Source organism: Sapajus apella, unplaced genomic scaffold, assembly GCF_009761245.1.
Source record: "Sapajus apella isolate SASKATOON/1434 unplaced genomic scaffold, GSC_monkey_1.0 scaffold34, whole genome shotgun sequence".
Lineage (NCBI taxonomy): Eukaryota > Metazoa > Chordata > Mammalia > Primates > Cebidae > Sapajus > Sapajus apella.
In genome coordinates this window covers 7,318,506-7,335,725 of record NW_022436974.1, presented here as the reverse complement: position 1 = coordinate 7,335,725, position 17,220 = coordinate 7,318,506, and the positions used below count along the sequence as shown (strand labels likewise).

Genomic DNA, 17,220 nt, shown 5'->3' with positions numbered 1-17,220 from the left:
ACTACTACTATTGTGATTTACTGAGTTTTTATTTCTGGCCAGGATCTGTACATTACAGACATTTCTTACCATAGCCCAACAAAGCATGTGCTATGATCCCCTACTACAGACAGAAAAAACTAGGCTGAGTGATGTTATATACCTTGCTCACAGATCACTGCTAGTAAATGGTAGATCTGAAATTTAAATCCAGATTTGTCTCTAAAGTCCTTGCTCTTATCCACCACATACATACTGCCTCCCACATACTGTATCACTTCCCAAGTTAAGCAACCAAGTTGGAATTCAGTGCTGCATGACAAGTGAGGTCTATAAGCAAATTTGCTGAAATGATAACAATACTATACATTCATGCACTGTTTTGATGATTCTCCAGTTGGCATCTTATTTTCACAAAACTCAAATATAGAAGAATAAACTTTATGAGTTCTATTTCATACCCCCAAAAAACTAAGCTCTGGGGAGATAAGGTGATTTGTCCCAAGTCATTACATTAAAAGGCCACAAACCAGATAAGAACCCAGTTCTTTCGAAACATTTATTTTCCTCTTTCTTTGCTCATCAGTGTCCTTGGGCATTGTGCTGCCTAGTGGCAGAAATTAATGACAAATCTTTTGTTATGATTGCCAATTTAACCCTGCTTTATGTGAGGAGTTTGCAGGTATAGACCCACCTGAGTTTCTCAGCTGTGGGTATGTCAGTCTCCTTCATCCAACAAGAATTACCTGAGCCTGAATATGCCCATGCACTGTGCCAACAGTGGGAATAGAAGGGTGAACAAGATGTGACTTTGTCCTGAGAAGATACCTTCTAATGGGAGAGTATTATCCTACAATGGAAAAAATCATTTTCCTAATGGAATATAAAAAGCTGTGAGAAGGACAAAGGGAGAAAGAAATAAGTCTGCCTGGCAGGGTTTCATGGTAGAGGAGACTTCTGAGTGTAGTCTCAGTGGACTGACTTCAGACATGAAAAGCCTGAGTCATTGAGAGTTCTACAAAGGACCTCATAATTTTTAAACGTCATTAATTTCCTAAAAATATGCTTGTTGCCAAATCTCCTTAGACAGAAGTAGCATAAATTATTTATTGGAATATTTAAAATATTAACATCAGTAAATTCCCCAGAAACTTCATAAATACTCTGCCCAGTTGGATAAACTAATCTGAAATAATGGTTTTCAAGTTGCTCAAACTCTTGAATTCTACAAAGCCAGTAAGAATTCTTGGAAACAAACAGGAAGCCCGAATAAGTATCTCAACTCTCTAAACATCAGACATTTTATACAGAGGAGGATACCATCCCTCTAGCATTTCATGTACTTTTATTCAGGTAAAAAGGTATTTTTTTTTTTTTCTCACAGTGAATACCTAGAATGTTTTGCTCTTCCAACAAGTGTAAGATAAAATTCGGGTGCCACTGAATTTTATCACTTGAATATTAAGAGCGAAGATGTAAATCCTGATATGTTTGGAAATATTTGGAGCTAGAAGGAAAAGAACCTTTCAAGTGTAGAAATGGAAACTCATCAGAACCAAACGCTTGGAACACCCAGGAGGAGACTTCCCTCTGATCTACTGTGGTCCACAGGCTGCAGATGATTGGGATTTTTGGGTAGCTGATATAAACTAGACCTAGCAAATGGAGATCTTAAATATTTCTGGGAGAGAAGGAAGATCCCATTGTGTAACCTTTCCTCTCGCGCTTTAGTGGGTTGTTTGGCTTGTCTTCTGGGTGTGACCAGATAGGTTTACACCCTCTACTTGTAACCAAGATGGAATATTCCTTCAGATTCCTGACTCACTGAACAAGGAGAGGTCCAGATCTGCAAGGCCTGGAGAGCATCTTTCCTTCAAGCAGGTTTTGAAGGACAGAACAAGGGGCAGGAGTTCCAGGAACAGCTCAGCAGCACTGAGGATTGCTGGTGAATATCAATATTTTGTTGAGAATCTAAAAATGAATTGTTTCACAGAGGCGTTCAAAAATGTAATGGGCTATCTGGGGAGGGAGTGAGCTCCTTATCACTGGTATTATTTAAGTATTGGCTGAATAAGAATATACTGGAAAGTCATGCATAAGGTGAGTTGGACTAAGAGCCCTAAGATCCATTTCAACTTACAGATTTCATTATTTGCGGATCCTCGGTTTACCCTGTGTATGCGTCTGTGCTTGGACTTACCATGTTGTTCTGTAATGATACATTCATATGCATGTCTCCCTGACAAGCTTGAAAACTACTTGAAGAAAGGAACAATATTTGTCATTTTTCTATTTCATGTGTTTAATGCAATGACTAGTACCTAGGAGACACCAAGTCAGTATTTATCAAATGAATGAATGAATGAATTCATTTTTGTATGTCAATATATACACATTTATGTATATCCTGATTTATAGATTTATACTGTAAGTTACCAGTAAATACACTTGTTTGCTGTGATGGTGTTCATATGCATTAGAACCAAGAGTTGTTTGAATACCTCAATGATGGAATACGCTTCCTAAATCCTCAGACATGGTACTTCTAGTTAATTAATTCCCTTTTTACAGATTGGGCCATATAATAGGAGTTAAGGCACAGCCAATGTGTGACCAGGGTTTTTCTGAATTTATATTTCTAGATCAAGTCTACAGTGCCAGAAATGGCCCTAGAAGTGATGGTTAGAGGTCCCAATGTAACCTGACTGCATTAGGTGGCACGTGTCTCCTGTGGGTAACCAAGAATTTAAATTCATCCCAACCTTGGGGAAGGAGGCAGGAGTGTGAGTGGCAGGGACTCCTGTGGCATGCTGGGTACAAAGGCTGGTGTCTAAGCTGAAGTGTGAGAAGAGGTGGGGGAATCTCAGCAAGTTAGACTGGATAAGGAGGCCAGAATGGGGCAAAGAAGCAGAGGCACATAGGGTGTGGTTTTGAGATGGAAAAATTTTCAGAGAAGCTGAGGCGATGGGTGAGGTTGCAAAAAGAGTACTTTTTAAAAAGACTTGTTAGCTGAAATACACTTGTGCCAAACAGCACTATTCATTCATGTAGTCATTCATTCAGCAAATCTATATTGAGTGCCTACATTATGATAGCACTGTGCAAATGTTAGGGTCAAATACAAATAAAGTAGGATCCTTGCTCTCAAGTACATAACTTGAACTAAACTATAGACATATTAACAGAAAATTGCAATGCAGTGTGATAAATGCTATAATAAGATAAGCACAGGGAGCCTGTGGAAGCCTCTCAGGAACACATAACCAAGTCTAAGATGAGATGTGAAGGATAAGTTGGAGTTAGCAAGGTGAAAAGGGTAAGCAGGAAGAACAATATTGCTAGAGCTCTAGGAATGGCTGAATATACAAAAGGGAGCTTATTCAGGGACTGCAAATGCCTTGTAATAGTTGTGTGTTATATACCATGTTAAATAGTCCGGACTTTCTCCTGGAAGCAATGAATAACTGGAGTATTTTAATGCAGAAGTGACATGATCAGGTGTATGCTTTAAAAATACTACTACAACTAAATTGTGGAGAAGGGGTTGGAGGAAATGAAGAGCAGGCACTCCCTGAAGTTGTCACAGTGCTCAGTGGGAGGGAGATGATGGTAGTTCAACAAAAGGTGAGGCAAGGAAAACAGAAGCAGATAAATTATTGAGACATTTGAAAGAATGGACAAAGCATGGTGATTGGCTGGATGGGAGATGTAATAAGTCAAGGATGGCCAAGTTTCTGGCTTGGGCAGCTGGGTAGATGGCTCTAGAGGTAGACCCATAAAAAAGGAGGATGTGTCAGTTTCAGGAGAGTTCTGGTCTAAGGGAGCCAGAGGGTTAAACCTTCTTAAATCCAAAGGGCCACTCTGCTGGTCTGTCTCACACCACTCTATCAGTGTAGAAAAATATCCTTTCAGAGCTTTATGAGATCTACTACCTGGGTCAGGTCGTCACCGACTCTAGGCATTATCATTTATTCATCCATTCAATCAACCAATATTTATGAAATGCCAATTATGTATTCATAGTATTCCAGTATTCTATAGACCCCAATATCCATCTATTCAGGTAGCTTAGTTCTAAAAGAGTGACTCTCAAAGCCAGAATTATAGCTGTAAGTTTCTGATAGTCTTTCCCACTCACCCCACCCCAACTTATCAGGCATATTAGTGTTTGTGCTGTCATTCACTGCTTTAGAGGAAAGTGTTTCTTCACTTCCTGTTTCCATGGTTGCATGATGTTTTTACATTAAATTCTCATGGTTCCATTAAATTTTAGTTTCTTCTTCATGGACTTTGTCTATGGCAGAGTTTTGACTTGGGTGGAGGTGAAATACCTAATAGAAATTCTTTAATAAGTTATTTTATATGGCCAGAGGCCTGAAAACTCTTTTCTAGGAGCCAGAGTCTCCTGAGCAACTCTGGGGCCTCCTGTGGTTCAAGGGACGTGTTGGAATTTCAGTCACAGGTGTGATGGATCAAAGCCTTCCTCAAAATACTTGTGTTTGATGCCATTTCAATTTACATTTAGTGCTTGGTTTTCCCAAGATGAGGTGTGAAATTCAAGCATCAGAGAAACCAGCAGGAGTTGCCGGTTGAAGTTAATAAAACACTTATCATGAGCCTATGTAGTTCAGATTAATAAAATAAAACCATGAATGTGAGAACCTAAGCTCACACATTCATATATCTTGTAAATCTGTTTCCTGAAAGCCAGAGGGTGCCTAGGCCACTGGGCCAAGAGAGATGGGGAATCTACTTTGAAAACCACTCTTCGGTTAATCACTAAAGCCTATTTTTGTCAAATAAAGCTCTTGGAATCTCTATTTCACTTCTCAAAGATACTGCAAAGATTAATGAAGTGATTTTGAATTACCTGCTGTAAATAAGTGTTGCTTTTTAAGGAGGTAGTATTATTGTTAATGTTATTTCATAATCAGTGAAGATATAAAATGTTTGATATTTAGTTCAGTTGATTAAATGATACCAGTGTGATTATGGCCCAAGACTGGATTTCTACTCCAGACATGTTTTTAGTTTTGCACAGAGAATGTGTATTGTTCGATAGCAGACTACTTCTAGCCTCAATCAGCCACCTCTCATGTGATGTCTCAGTTGGCTAATGGATAAATAATGCAGCTTCCTCAATCCACTGACATGGGTAGATAGGTAGCCTTTGCATGCGAAAGCATATTACTATAGGCTGCAAGTCTTGGAAGCCTGAACAGGTCTTTGCAAGAGAATATTAAGCCCAGAGAAAGTACCTGGTTTGCCCAAAGTCACCCAATTAATGCAGAGTCAGGGCTAAAATCTGGATTTATTAATAAGTCCAACGTTCTCACTATTGCACTGTGCCATATTTACTCCGGTCTAGAATTCACCTCTAAAACTTTTGGGTACTTGGAGCCGGGCGCGGTGGCTCATGCCTGTAATCCCAGCACTTTGGGAGGTCGAGGTGGGCGGATCACAAGGTCAGGAGTTTGAGACCAGCCTGACTAACATGGTGAAACCCCGTCTCTATTAAACATACAAAAATTAGCTGGGTGTGGTGGCACACACCTGTAATCCCAGCTACTCAGGAGGCTGAGGCAGGAGAATCTCTTGAACCTGAGAGGCGGAGGTTGCAGTGAGCCAAGATCACTCCACTGTACTCCAGCCTGGGTGACAGAGTGGGACTCTTATTTCAAAAACAAACAGAAAACAAAAAAACTTTTGGGTACTTGGATTCAACGCAAATTGCTAGAGAAGCAGTATCCAATAAAATGCACTACATTCTTTGGTATTTCCTAGTATTTTATTAGATATTGCTATTTGTTTGGTGCATCTCACATGGGTATCATACTTCTCTAGGCAGACAGCCAAAAAGCAACAAGTCAATCTACCATGTCTTCTGTCTGGCAGGCAGTGCAGGAACCTGCAGGGCAACTCTGAACAGCATTCTAGAGACTAAATCAAGCCAGCTGGGCTGATTACAGCAAACGATGATTGCTGCCTATCCTAATTAGGCTGACAGGACTTCTGCTATGTGGACAACCCACTAGCTGCATTCACAGATGTGGTGAATCAGTCATGTTCAATTATTCAACCACTTTCATTTGGGAACCTGCTACATGCAGAGGGTTATCAAGATCTCTTTGTAATATGGGCAAGAGTTTGGTCATGAGTTGTAATCAACCCACGTACAGTTTGCCTATAGAGAGATTCCTCAGGCTGGCCTTCTCAGCAGTGGCCAGTGGGGTGGAAATGATCTTTTTTGCGAAAGCCAAGAGCCCTTGTGACTGTGTCTTTCTATCACAGTTTTCAAGAGGAAAAGGAAAATTGGTCTCAATGGTCCTTCTTGGCTCCGAAACGTTCTTTTAAAATAATATTTATTGCATACATTTTTCCGATTACAAAAGCAATACATGTTCATTGTTGAAAATGCAGAAAATTACAAAGAAGATAAAAAGTAGTCATAATTCTAATACAATGAAAACTGCTTCCAACTTCTTAGTTCAAATTTTTTCAGTCTGTTTTTTAGTCAAATGGAGGAGTATATATCTTTTAAATGAAATTGAGATCCCATTATATCCTGCTCTGAAATTCTAGGAGTCTATAAAGTATATAAAACTAAATAGTAAATTTCTTGCTCAAAGCCTGGCATACTATAGTCATTCCATAAACATCTGTTAACAGAATGGAGAGGAAAACTTGGTTTGTGGGCTTGAGAACTTCACACTCAGGCCTTGCCCAAATCTAGACAACAAGCTTTGTGTGCCAAAGGAATGAAATGAGCTAGAAACCAACCACTTTTCTTTAAGAAAGCTTCCCTTTCCCAAGAGAACATTGACTGTAATTCATACACCTTTTTTGTATTCATTGTGTATTTCAGGAGACTGCTTCCATTTGATGTGAAAGCTACACATACATACAAGGGACTTGCTGGAAGCATGGACCTCAGTGAAAAATGGACTTTGGAGGAAGGAACCTGGTTATCCCATGCTGGAATTCATCCTTTTGCCAACACCAGAGAGGGTATGGCCGTTTTTGATGTTCCTTATAGCATGGTTCTCCTCAGCTTCTGCACCTCATTATGTCAATCTGCTGTACTCAATAAGTGCCCAGGCTGTTTGTCTTTTCAAAAGCAGCCAAGTGGAAAGGAGAGGGAATGGATTTTGAATTCAGACAGACCTGGGTTCAGATCCTGAATTCACTACTTAAAAGTTTTGTGGCTTTGAGAAAATCTGTCATTCCCTGGGCTCTAACATGAGAGTATGAATGCCCACTTTGCAGGGTTACGATGAGGACCATCAGCTGTTATTTAATGAGCCCTCACCTTGGCCAGGTGGGAAGCTGGTCAGAGATCTTTGAGCACCTAACATATGTCAGGCACTGTGTTCCTGTTTTGTTCATCTCTCCTCTTAGCAACCTGCAAACATTCAAGTTGAGATAAAGCAACCAGTCTAAACAGAGTAGTCAGCTCTTTACCTTCTTTATGATTATCCGATTAATGTGACTCAGCATTAAATGGTGGAGATATTGTTACTTTCCTGGAGCAGAGCATTCAAATGTAAGAATCATAATCTGACACAGAGCTGTGGTCCTCTATCAGGTCTAAGAATCCATTCTCTCTTCCAGCCCTCAAATCTGATAGAGACCTATTTTGATGGTAGGAGCCATTCTATAGATGGGTGATGAAAGGCTGCTGAGGTTAATGCACTCACAGATGTTTTCACAGGGATCTGTCTCCCATTTGTTTGTTGTTTATTCATTTACTCAACAAATATTATTGAGCATCTATTTTATGCCAAGCACTGGTAATACAAGAGAGAGCGCCAGATTGACATAGAGAACAGCAGACTGTACTCTCTGATGTGCCCACCTCTAAAACAGGGGAACTTATATGGCAACAAACATTTGCAGATCTTCTGCACTACACCAGGGTATGTCTTCCAACCAAGACTGCTGCACACAATGAGATAGTTTCCAAAGGGAAGGCAGGAAGCTTTGAGAAAGGAAATTTGGATGCATTCCACCCCAAAATCAATTGTTATTTGTTCCTGTGCACTGTCACGCTGTCGTTCTAGCCACATTTTAGAAGTCCTCAAGCCAGCATCTCTTCACAACCCATGGAAAAAAGCTGAACCTCCCTAGCTCAACACATAGCCCTTTAGGACCTGACCTCTGCCTGCCTCTCTAGTTGCATCTCCTGCTGCTCATCACTAATAGCAATTCCCTCCCTCTCACTGTGTCAACCACTACCTGGATCCCTGAATACATCCTGCCCTCACACACCTGTGAATCTTGGCAAAGGCTGCTATTATCATGTCTCTTCCACTTGGCCAGTTCCCACTCATCTTTGAAGCTTCTGCTTAAGTCGTCTGTTCTGGGATCTCTTCCTGCCGCCACCTCCTACCAACCCCCATCCTGGTCTCAAGGAGAGTCCCTCCTCCCTCCTCAGTGCTGCCACAGCCCCTGCAGATTCCCATGTCACAGCACATATCACACTGTATTGTGCTTGTCTGTATCCTGAACAGCCTGTGTGCTTCTTGAGACAGATGCCTTGTTTTATTCATCTTTGCATCCCTTAACTGTAACAAGGCTAATTTGTGGTGTATATTTGATGGCTGGATGAATGAATGAATGACAATTGGGACCACATCCTCTAAATATCTCTGACTTCATTGAAAGCCCTTTTTTTTTTTTTTTTTTTTTTTTTTTGGCTGTGGGAACCCATCTGATTGTATAACTGCTTCTGGCATCACGACATCACTTCACCTTGCTTTCAGCACATCTGTAGCATTTGATTCAATGACCCTAGGCTTGTTACCAAAGCCTAAAGGCAGAGGAGAGAAAGAAAGTGTGGTTTTCCCACTGGTGCTTGCTGCTTTTGTAACCTAGGCAATAGAATCATCCATCAGAGAATTTCAGAACTGAAAGAAGCCTTAGGGATCAAAGTGGTGGCTAAAAACTGCACACTGTGACCATCTCCAAGCACTGCCTTGTCCCTCTGTGAGTTTACCACGTCATCTATCTGCAATCTTTGGGGCAAGGCTGGAAAATAGGAAGGGAAGGTCTGCCTAAAGGCGAGGCATCACTCTTGGGTAAGTGATGAGCTGCTGGGGCTGAGGGAAAAGCTTAGTTCTGTAGGCAACAGATACAGTAATACCCGGTTCCAGTTCAGATAATCAGTCTATATGCTGCAAGGATGAAGGCATCCAAGACAAAGTATAGCAGTGTTGTGGTAAGTGAGTGAAGCACAGACATAAGGAATTAATGTGGCTGAAATTTGAAAATCCTTGTGGGCAGCTGGTATTACGGTGGTTCTCAGAGGCCGGGGCTGAGATTCAGGAAAGGTGCAGGTCCTTAGAGGACTGAGTCAGGTGCCAAAATGGGAACCTAATGAAGTCTTGAAGTGGGATAAGGAAACTGGCACTCAGAGATGAAGTGTGCTGTGCCAGAGCCAGGTCAGAAATGGACAAATTATAGAAAAATATTTTAAGCATATATTAGGTATATAATTTTGCAAGATGATACACTAAGCCTTTTTTGTATATATATATATATATGGACTATCTCAATTCTCACAACAGCTTTATTCTCATTTCATGACTGAAGAAACTGAGCCTGAAGAGGCTGAGAAACTTGTACATCATTCAGCTCACAAATGGCAGAGTTGGAATTTGAATTGAGGTCAGTCCAATCCTAGCCACCATAAGCTACTGTCCCTCAAATTCTTTCTCCCACATTCCCTACTCTACCTTCACAGCTTAAGGCTCTGGTGGTCCAGTTACAAACTTGTATTGCTAGTTATTTGCTTGTCACAGCTGAAATGAGAACTAGCCCTGAGCAGGGCCAGAAAACAAACAGTGCTGTTTTAACATGTGCATTCTCATCCAAGCCCACAGCACGGCTCTCCCCTACAGCCATCTTAGCTCATGCACTGCCAAGGTCTTGACCCACTTGCTTTAAAGCATCTTTCTTTGATACTTCATTTTCCCACCTCACCTCTCCCCACCACCGGCTAGTGCCGGCTGTTCTATCTCTGAGGCTCAATATGGACTGGTGGGGTTTGCATTTCTAGTGAAGTACCAGGAAAACCCCTGGAGTGTCCAAGCTTCAAGGTTTTGTTGTTGGCTTCCTGTAGTCCTCAGAGAATTGCATTATCTGCCAGGGAGACTCAGTCATTCTGTTGAGTCATAGGCCTTGAGGCAGATCCACACATCTGCCCTTGTCTTATCCTCACAGCATCTCCAGCTGTAATTGGGTAGGAGAGCTTCCAGAAAGCTGGCTGTGGAGAGCCCAGGATGCCTGAGGGTGATAAGGAGTTTCTGAAAAAGTCCCGCTTTCACTCCTGCTTCTGACACTCTTAAAAATATTTCCAATGAGTTAGGCCGGTGGGTTTTCAATCTCACTTTAAAGGGCTAGAGCACATTTTTCAAAAGAAATCATATGCAGTCCCTGACATACAAAACAAAAGGGAGACAGTGTTTGGCCACGCATTTCCGACTGTTGCATTGTAAGTTGATTGGGCCATTCAGCCTCCAGCCACATCACGTATGTTGGGATTTGGTACGGAAGGGGGGGCCCTTCTCAGCAAATCTATAAAGTATTTCTTTCTCCTCTTATAGATGTGCTCACTCAGCTGTTTGGGAACCCTGCTGTCATCCACACTTCCCAGGGAGCTCAACCTGCTTAAGCTCCTCTTTAGGGGAGAAGCAGGAAGTCTGGGAAACACAGCCTGGCAGCGTGGGCCAGGTGCGTCACAGAAATTCAGTGGTACTGTTCCCATTATGGTTATATAAACAGGAAGGAACAGATTTCCTTTCTGCAGCCTCTCAGGGTTAGGGAGAGTTTTAACACTGGTCAAGGAGGAAGGAGGCAACTTTTCCTGAGAGCAGTCTGTGTGCCAAGCATTGCCATGTACATGATTTCATTGCATTCAAACCCTTATTGAAATCTTGCGAAGTAGTTAGTCTTATTTCCATTTTGCAGATGAGAAAACTGAATCTTGCAAAGGCAAAGTAACTAAGCCCAGCTCAGGCAGCAAATGGCAGCAGAGCTCACATTCACACTCAGATCTTTATGCTCCAGAGCTGTGTTCTATCCATTTTATTTCTGTCTATCAGTTTCTAAGGGCAAGATTATTCTACATCTCCACCTTTCTGAGAAGTTGATCCCTTTTGTCCATTTTTCTTGCAAACTCTGTAGTAAACAGATGCATATAATGGAATCCATTATCTGTGATCTCCTACGTGCTTGTTTTAATTAGTTTCATAAAGTCCATCATCTGTTTCAATTTTCATTTTACAGAGGAGGGCACAGTCTAAGCAGTTTGGGACACTAAAGATTAGTGGCAAAACTAGGGCTATAGCCCCGGCTTCTGCTGCTCCTCCCACCACCCACACTATGCTGATTGCTAAGGCAATAGCTTCTTGGGAAAACCACTTTACTGTGAAAGAAGAGAAGCCTCTGTGTGGTCCAAGAAGACTCTATTTGCAGCTCTGAAAGAAGCGATTCCTCTTCAGCCCTCTGCCTTAGATGCTGGGGTGGAAATGTAAGATCGTGGTCTCTGCATTTCAGCAGAAACTCACATTTATCTTACAGATTTTGCTTTTTAATAGTTTAGTCATAGATTTCAACTGCAGCAAATGTTTTTGTATTTGCTGGGTATTTAACACTGGGTATTTTGTTTGATTTCACTGAATCGATCTAAGTCGGAAGTGTATGATTTTTCTCTGCTGGGACCTTTTCTTGTATGTATTTTTGGAATCGTTCTTTATTCTGATTCATGTCCAAGAACACCTTCCAGCAGCTTCTTGGCTCAGTCAGATTTTATTTCCTTTGATATGATATTGAGTGAAGATTCTTTTAAACCTTCATCTCTGGACTATACTTGGTAGCAGGAATCTGGTGGGGAGGCAGTGCAGGAGGGGGACAAGTTTAATTTATTTATATATTTCCCCAAACACCTTGCTTTTGTTGATAGCATCTTCTACATTGATATTTGGAATTTTTAGAGGACATATTTAACATTTTTACCCAAATGAATCCTTGGCTTCCTATCAGAGTTCATATCATTTCATCTCTTGGGCTGTATTGTTTCTGCTTAAGATAATGATTTTTTAGTTGAGATATAGTTAATTATTTTTCCTATGGAGCCTACTCCTTTCTTCTGGAAATTACAAAACAAAGCAGTTACCTGAGGCCTGATTTTCATTTAAGGGAAGTAAAACAACTGTGTTTTCTTTTTCCTTTTCATCAAGTTTTATAAAGAAGACGAGTTGTATTAAAAGGAAAGATTATTAAATCCAAGAGAACATGAAATGCCCTCTGGGCCAATTCAGCCTGGGAGCTAATGCTTCAACCGATCAATTGCAAATTTCTTTTTGATGAAACCTTACTGGTGGGCATGTGTTTGTCCTTAGTATCACCTGTTGGCTTGTCCTAGGAGGTGCAGTTAAGAGACAAGGATAACAGAAGAGAGTCATGCTGAGCTCAGGCAGCCTTAGCCCCTCTTCCCTCTAAATCAGTCCTGCCCACGCTCCCCTGGGAGAGGAGGGAAGGAGGAGCTGTATTGCTTCCCCACTTTGCTCAGCTGTTAACTAGCAAAGGGCCTCCAGGAGACAGAAGGCTACCTGCAGAGAAGATGATCAAAGGGGAATGCCAGGAAGGAAAGGAAAGCAGAGAGATGACTCAGCTCAGCTCACTTCTTTCTGTCTTTCATGCTTGAAATTGGTTATTTCCTCAGGGACTGGGGATGGGAAGGCCATACACACATCCTAGTGGGACCTAGCTACCATCTTAACTTGTTATTATGGCATTTGTGCAGCTTTTTCTTGCAAAGAGAATTAATAGCATACTTTGGCTGGATAAAGTTTCTCCCCATGGGGCATTTAGCCCCTCACCCATCTCTTGGAGGAAGAAGCATATCTGTGTGAGACTCAGTCTCTTCCTCTTCTTGACATGATCAAGTAGCTAAGTAACTCCTGGGGACCCCTAGAGTCTGAGCAGCCCATAATGGCCCTCCTGTTGGCCACTCCTCCAAGTAGAGCCTGCAGTCAAAGCAGACCCTGCTACCTCTGCAGCAGACGCTGAGCAGGGGCTTGATGGCATTCCCAGACTGCTACAGGGCAGGTTCCTGGCTCACAACTGGAGTCCTTGAACACTAAGCAGAATATCTGTGATGGGTGTTGTACTCCCAAAAAGTATCTAGAATGTGCTCTTAGCTCTAGGAATGAAACTAAAATTTCCTTTGATCCTGGAGTTATGTCCAGTGTTGCTATATAACCTTACCTCATTTACTGAGGAACGAGGGAGCTGACTGAGTTTGCCAGATAACTGAAGAGTTATGTGTTACCCTTGAAACACTTAGATTTTGTTTAAAATTTTACTGTTTTCTAATGGTTGATAAGACTTTTCTTCTATGATTTTTTAATATACTTTCTTGCCTTCCTAAACAGAAAATAGTCATACCCCAGCTTAAGAGTGGGAGTGGAGCAAAATTTCATTTAGGAATTTTTGCCTTTAATTTGGAATCCATAATAACAATATCCAACTTGTTTAAACAATTCATATACACATTTGAATATGCCTAAAAAAATTCCCACTAGAGACACATAAGAAGTTGTGGATGGTTTTAAGTTTGAGAATGGAGATTAAAAGAGGACAGGAAAGGAGACTTTTATTTTTCAGTTTATACCCATCTATACCAAATGTTTTTTTCTTTACAGGGAAAACATTTTATTTGTTTATATTATAAAAATAAATTTAAAACATTTACAATAATACAAGGAAAGAAAGAACGTTAAAGTTAGGAGTTGGGTTCCCAGGCCAGCTCCCAAAAGCCCATTCAATTCATGATATATCATGGTAATAGAAACACTGGCTATTAGATACAGGCCTCTGTGTAATCCATTTCTATGGGAAACTTCCCCTTGAGCCTGAGAAATATTTCCACCTTGTCGTTTCTTCTCCGCATGTCCCACCTCTAATAAATGTGCTGCCCTAGAAACAGGGCAGGGACTCCCTCTCGCTGTCTGCTGAGGCCGTGGCAGCAGGAGGCCCTCTTGCCACCTGGGACAGGAAAAGGAGAGCAGTCTGGCATGCTCTAGCCCTCTATGTGGGAAGAAAATCAATATGTATGTATGTATGTATATATGTATGCATTTTGAGACTGAGTCTCGCTCTGTCACCCAGGCTGGAGGGCAGTGGCACGATCTTGGCTCACTGTGACCTCCACCTCCCAGGTTCAAGTGATTCTCCTGCCTTAGCCTCCCAAGTAGCTGGGATTACAGGCGCCTACCACCATGCCCAGCTAATTTTTAGTAGAGACAGAGTTTCACCATGTTGGCCTGGCTGGTCTTGAACTCCTGACCTTGGGTGGTCTACCTGCCTCTGCCTCCCAAAGTGCTGGGATTACAGGCATGAGCCACCATGCCTAGCCAAGAAATAAACATTTATTATGTACCCACTGTGTGCCAGACACAGTGCCCGGTCTGTCTCACACCTTACCTGTTTTGCTGTTCCTAACAATCCAGTGAGGCACGTATTATTGTCAGGAAACTGAAAATGCCCCCCAGTAATTCACAGAGCTGAGATGCAAACCTGTAAACATGTGCACTGTTCATTATAACTCAGTGATGCTCCAGCAGAACTATTTATTTATAAGAGACCTATAAAAGTCAAATGTGGGAAGGCACTTTGCATGTTGCCCTGAGATTCAATAAGGTCTGTCATGGAATCCCTTATTAGAAAGGCACTGATCACCTCTGTGTCTGCAGTGCCTAGCATAGTGCTGGAAGCATGGTAAATTCCCAGTAAACGTTTGTTTGATTAATAGGAAACATTATTGTTGGCTCTGTTCTGCTTCCCGAGATAGAAAATTGGAATCATTTACTTTAGAGAGTTTTCGACAGCGAATACTAAAACAACAAAAATGTTTTCTCATTAACTCTCAGTTGATTAGGAAATTCGAATAACTAAAGTGCTGTAAGTATAGTTCCTAGCTTACAAATCATCTATTTATAAGAAGAAATGGAAGGCAAGTTCATTGTGAGAACAGTTTGGCAGGCTTTAGAACCTAATCACCCTGTGGAGGACTGGCAACACTCTTCATAGGGGTAAGCATATTGCCAGCTCCATGTAACCAACTTTCAAGCCAACTCTCGGAATGCAAACTAAAAGCCGGAGACAATGAACATTCCCCTAATGTAAACATACTCTGCGGTTATTATCTTCTTTCAGTAACTCAAAATTGTTATGGGATAAAAAAAGAGTCCATTTGTGTCAGCTGTAAAGGAGCATGGCATCCAATAATAACTAACATTTATTTGACTTTTACAATGTGACACTCTTTCTTCTAGGGGCCACATGTGCATTTGTTTATTGTACTCTCACCACATTGGCACGCTAGGTATGGTTATTATCTCCATGTTTACACAATGCTAAGGCTGAAAGAAATTAAGTTACTAGTTAATTTTGGAACTGGTATGAGAACCCAGTACTGGCTGATCCCAAAGCCCTCTATAGACCACCTCTCTTGAGACACAGAGGCTGTTTGCTTCCTGATTCGATAGGAAACTGGAGGAGAGCCCATTTAAACCCATTCACTCATAAGATGAGCAGGTCAAAAGCTGCTCTTAGGATCTAGGACTGATCATTGGAATTGGCAATGGCAAAGCCATTCTTGCCCTTGAAAAGAGCTATTCTGGCAGAGTGAGGTAGAAACCTGTTCAGGCTGCTTGTAAGAGTGAAATGAAGAAAGGGTGCTATCAGTGTGTAGACAATTATTTTAATGAATTGTTGTAAAGGGTACCTGAGAATTGGAGTAATGGCTAGAGATACGTAGAATCAATAAAGGATTTTTAAAAAGACAGGAACATAGTAGTATGTCTGTATACTGATGGGAGTGATCTAGGACTGAAGACAATATTAATCCAGGTGGGAAGAGGCAAAAGCCACATGAATAGGATCCGATTTATACTGAAGGCCATAGTGGCCTTAGATGATTCATCTATAGCAACAGGACAGCGGGAAAGTAAACAAACAGACAAATGCAGAATGACTGTTGGGCTGTACTAAGCTCCATTTGATTTTAGTGGTCATGAATTGAAAATAAGACCAGGCAGCATAATTTTGTGCTTTTTTTTTTTTTTTTTCTTTTGTGACGGAGTTTTGCTCTGTCTCCCAGGCTGGAGTGCAATGGTGTGATCTCGGCTCACTGCAAACTTTGCCTCCTGGGTTCAAGCGATTCTCCTGCTTCAGCCTCCCAAGTAGCCAGGATTACAGGCATGCACCACCACGCCTGGCTAATTTTTGTTTTTTTTTTAGTAGAGATGGGTTTTTGCCATGTTGGCCAGGCTGGTCTCAAACTCTCGACCTCAGGTAATCCACCCACCTCGGCCTCCCAAAGTTTTGGGATTACAGGCGTGAGCCAACATGCCTAGTCAAATATTTGCTTCTTTAATCATGTTTAGCTGGGTGTAGATGGAAAGAAGGTGGAGGGTTATATTTTACTAGGGTTGTGTTTTTACCAGGTAAATAGCATGAAAAGAGAGCAGAACATGGTTTTGAAGGTGTAAGTAAGAGAGAAATGATAATGAAACTGGAAACCAACGTCCATAAGGAAGGAAGGGGGATCATGAGGGGAGTGAGGGACAGAGCCAAGGTCATGGATAAGTAAATTACAGATGATAGTGGGGTCAAGGACACATTGGATTAAAATAAGAGTGAGGATAAGCCGGCAAGGTAGGAGAGTGGCATACTTCACACTGATATTATGCATGGCGTCACTATGACAGCAGGGGGCTGGCGTGGTTGGAGCAGGTCAAGAAAGGGATAGGAGGCAGAAGACTTGAGAGATCAGAGTGTGATTATACAGATGGAGAAAAATAAGAATAATCACAGCAATGATACTGGGAAAAGTGACAGTGAATCAGATGCCATTTTCTTCATGAAATGAGGTGAAACAACCAGAGAGTATGTAGATGGCCGAAATAAATAGAGAAGGCAAGTAATGGAGCCTGCTATGTTTAAGGAAAGCCAGATACGGGGTTAGAGCAAGAACAGTGAAAGAAACATTCAGAAAGGAGACTGAGGATATACTGGGGATTTTGCTAGCGATGAACCATGAGTTCCAGAAGACAAATGAGAGAATTCTAGGAGGTGGGAGGGGATGGAGTGATGAGTGCAAAGCTTCACCCAAACATATTCAATTCCTGGATTTGGGAGCTCAGATTATAAGAAGCAGGAAAAAGAAGAGGATGG

The 17,220-nt window shown here is 41.5% G+C and overlaps 1 protein-coding gene and 1 long non-coding RNA gene across 5 annotated transcripts in view; one reads left to right on the top strand and one right to left on the bottom strand.

Moving 5' to 3' along the window:
* AMOTL1 (angiomotin like 1) overlaps window positions 1-17,220 on the top strand; it is a 172,661-nt gene that overhangs the window by 15,853 nt on the left and 139,588 nt on the right. For 3 of the 4 annotated variants that reach the window (XM_032295732.1, XM_032295733.1, XM_032295735.1), the window contains exons 1-2: window positions 6,358-6,421; window positions 6,845-6,987. In XM_032295732.1, the coding sequence (XP_032151623.1) occupies window positions 6,378-6,421; window positions 6,845-6,987 (187 nt within the window). In that variant the 5' untranslated portion in view covers window positions 6,358-6,377. Of the gene's footprint in view, window positions 1-6,357; window positions 6,422-6,844; window positions 6,988-17,220 lie in introns of those variants that run through there. The other variant, XM_032295734.1, reaches the window with a different exon arrangement.
* LOC116563177 overlaps window positions 1-17,220 on the bottom strand; it is a 115,428-nt gene that overhangs the window by 97,166 nt on the left and 1,042 nt on the right. The window lies entirely within an intron of this gene.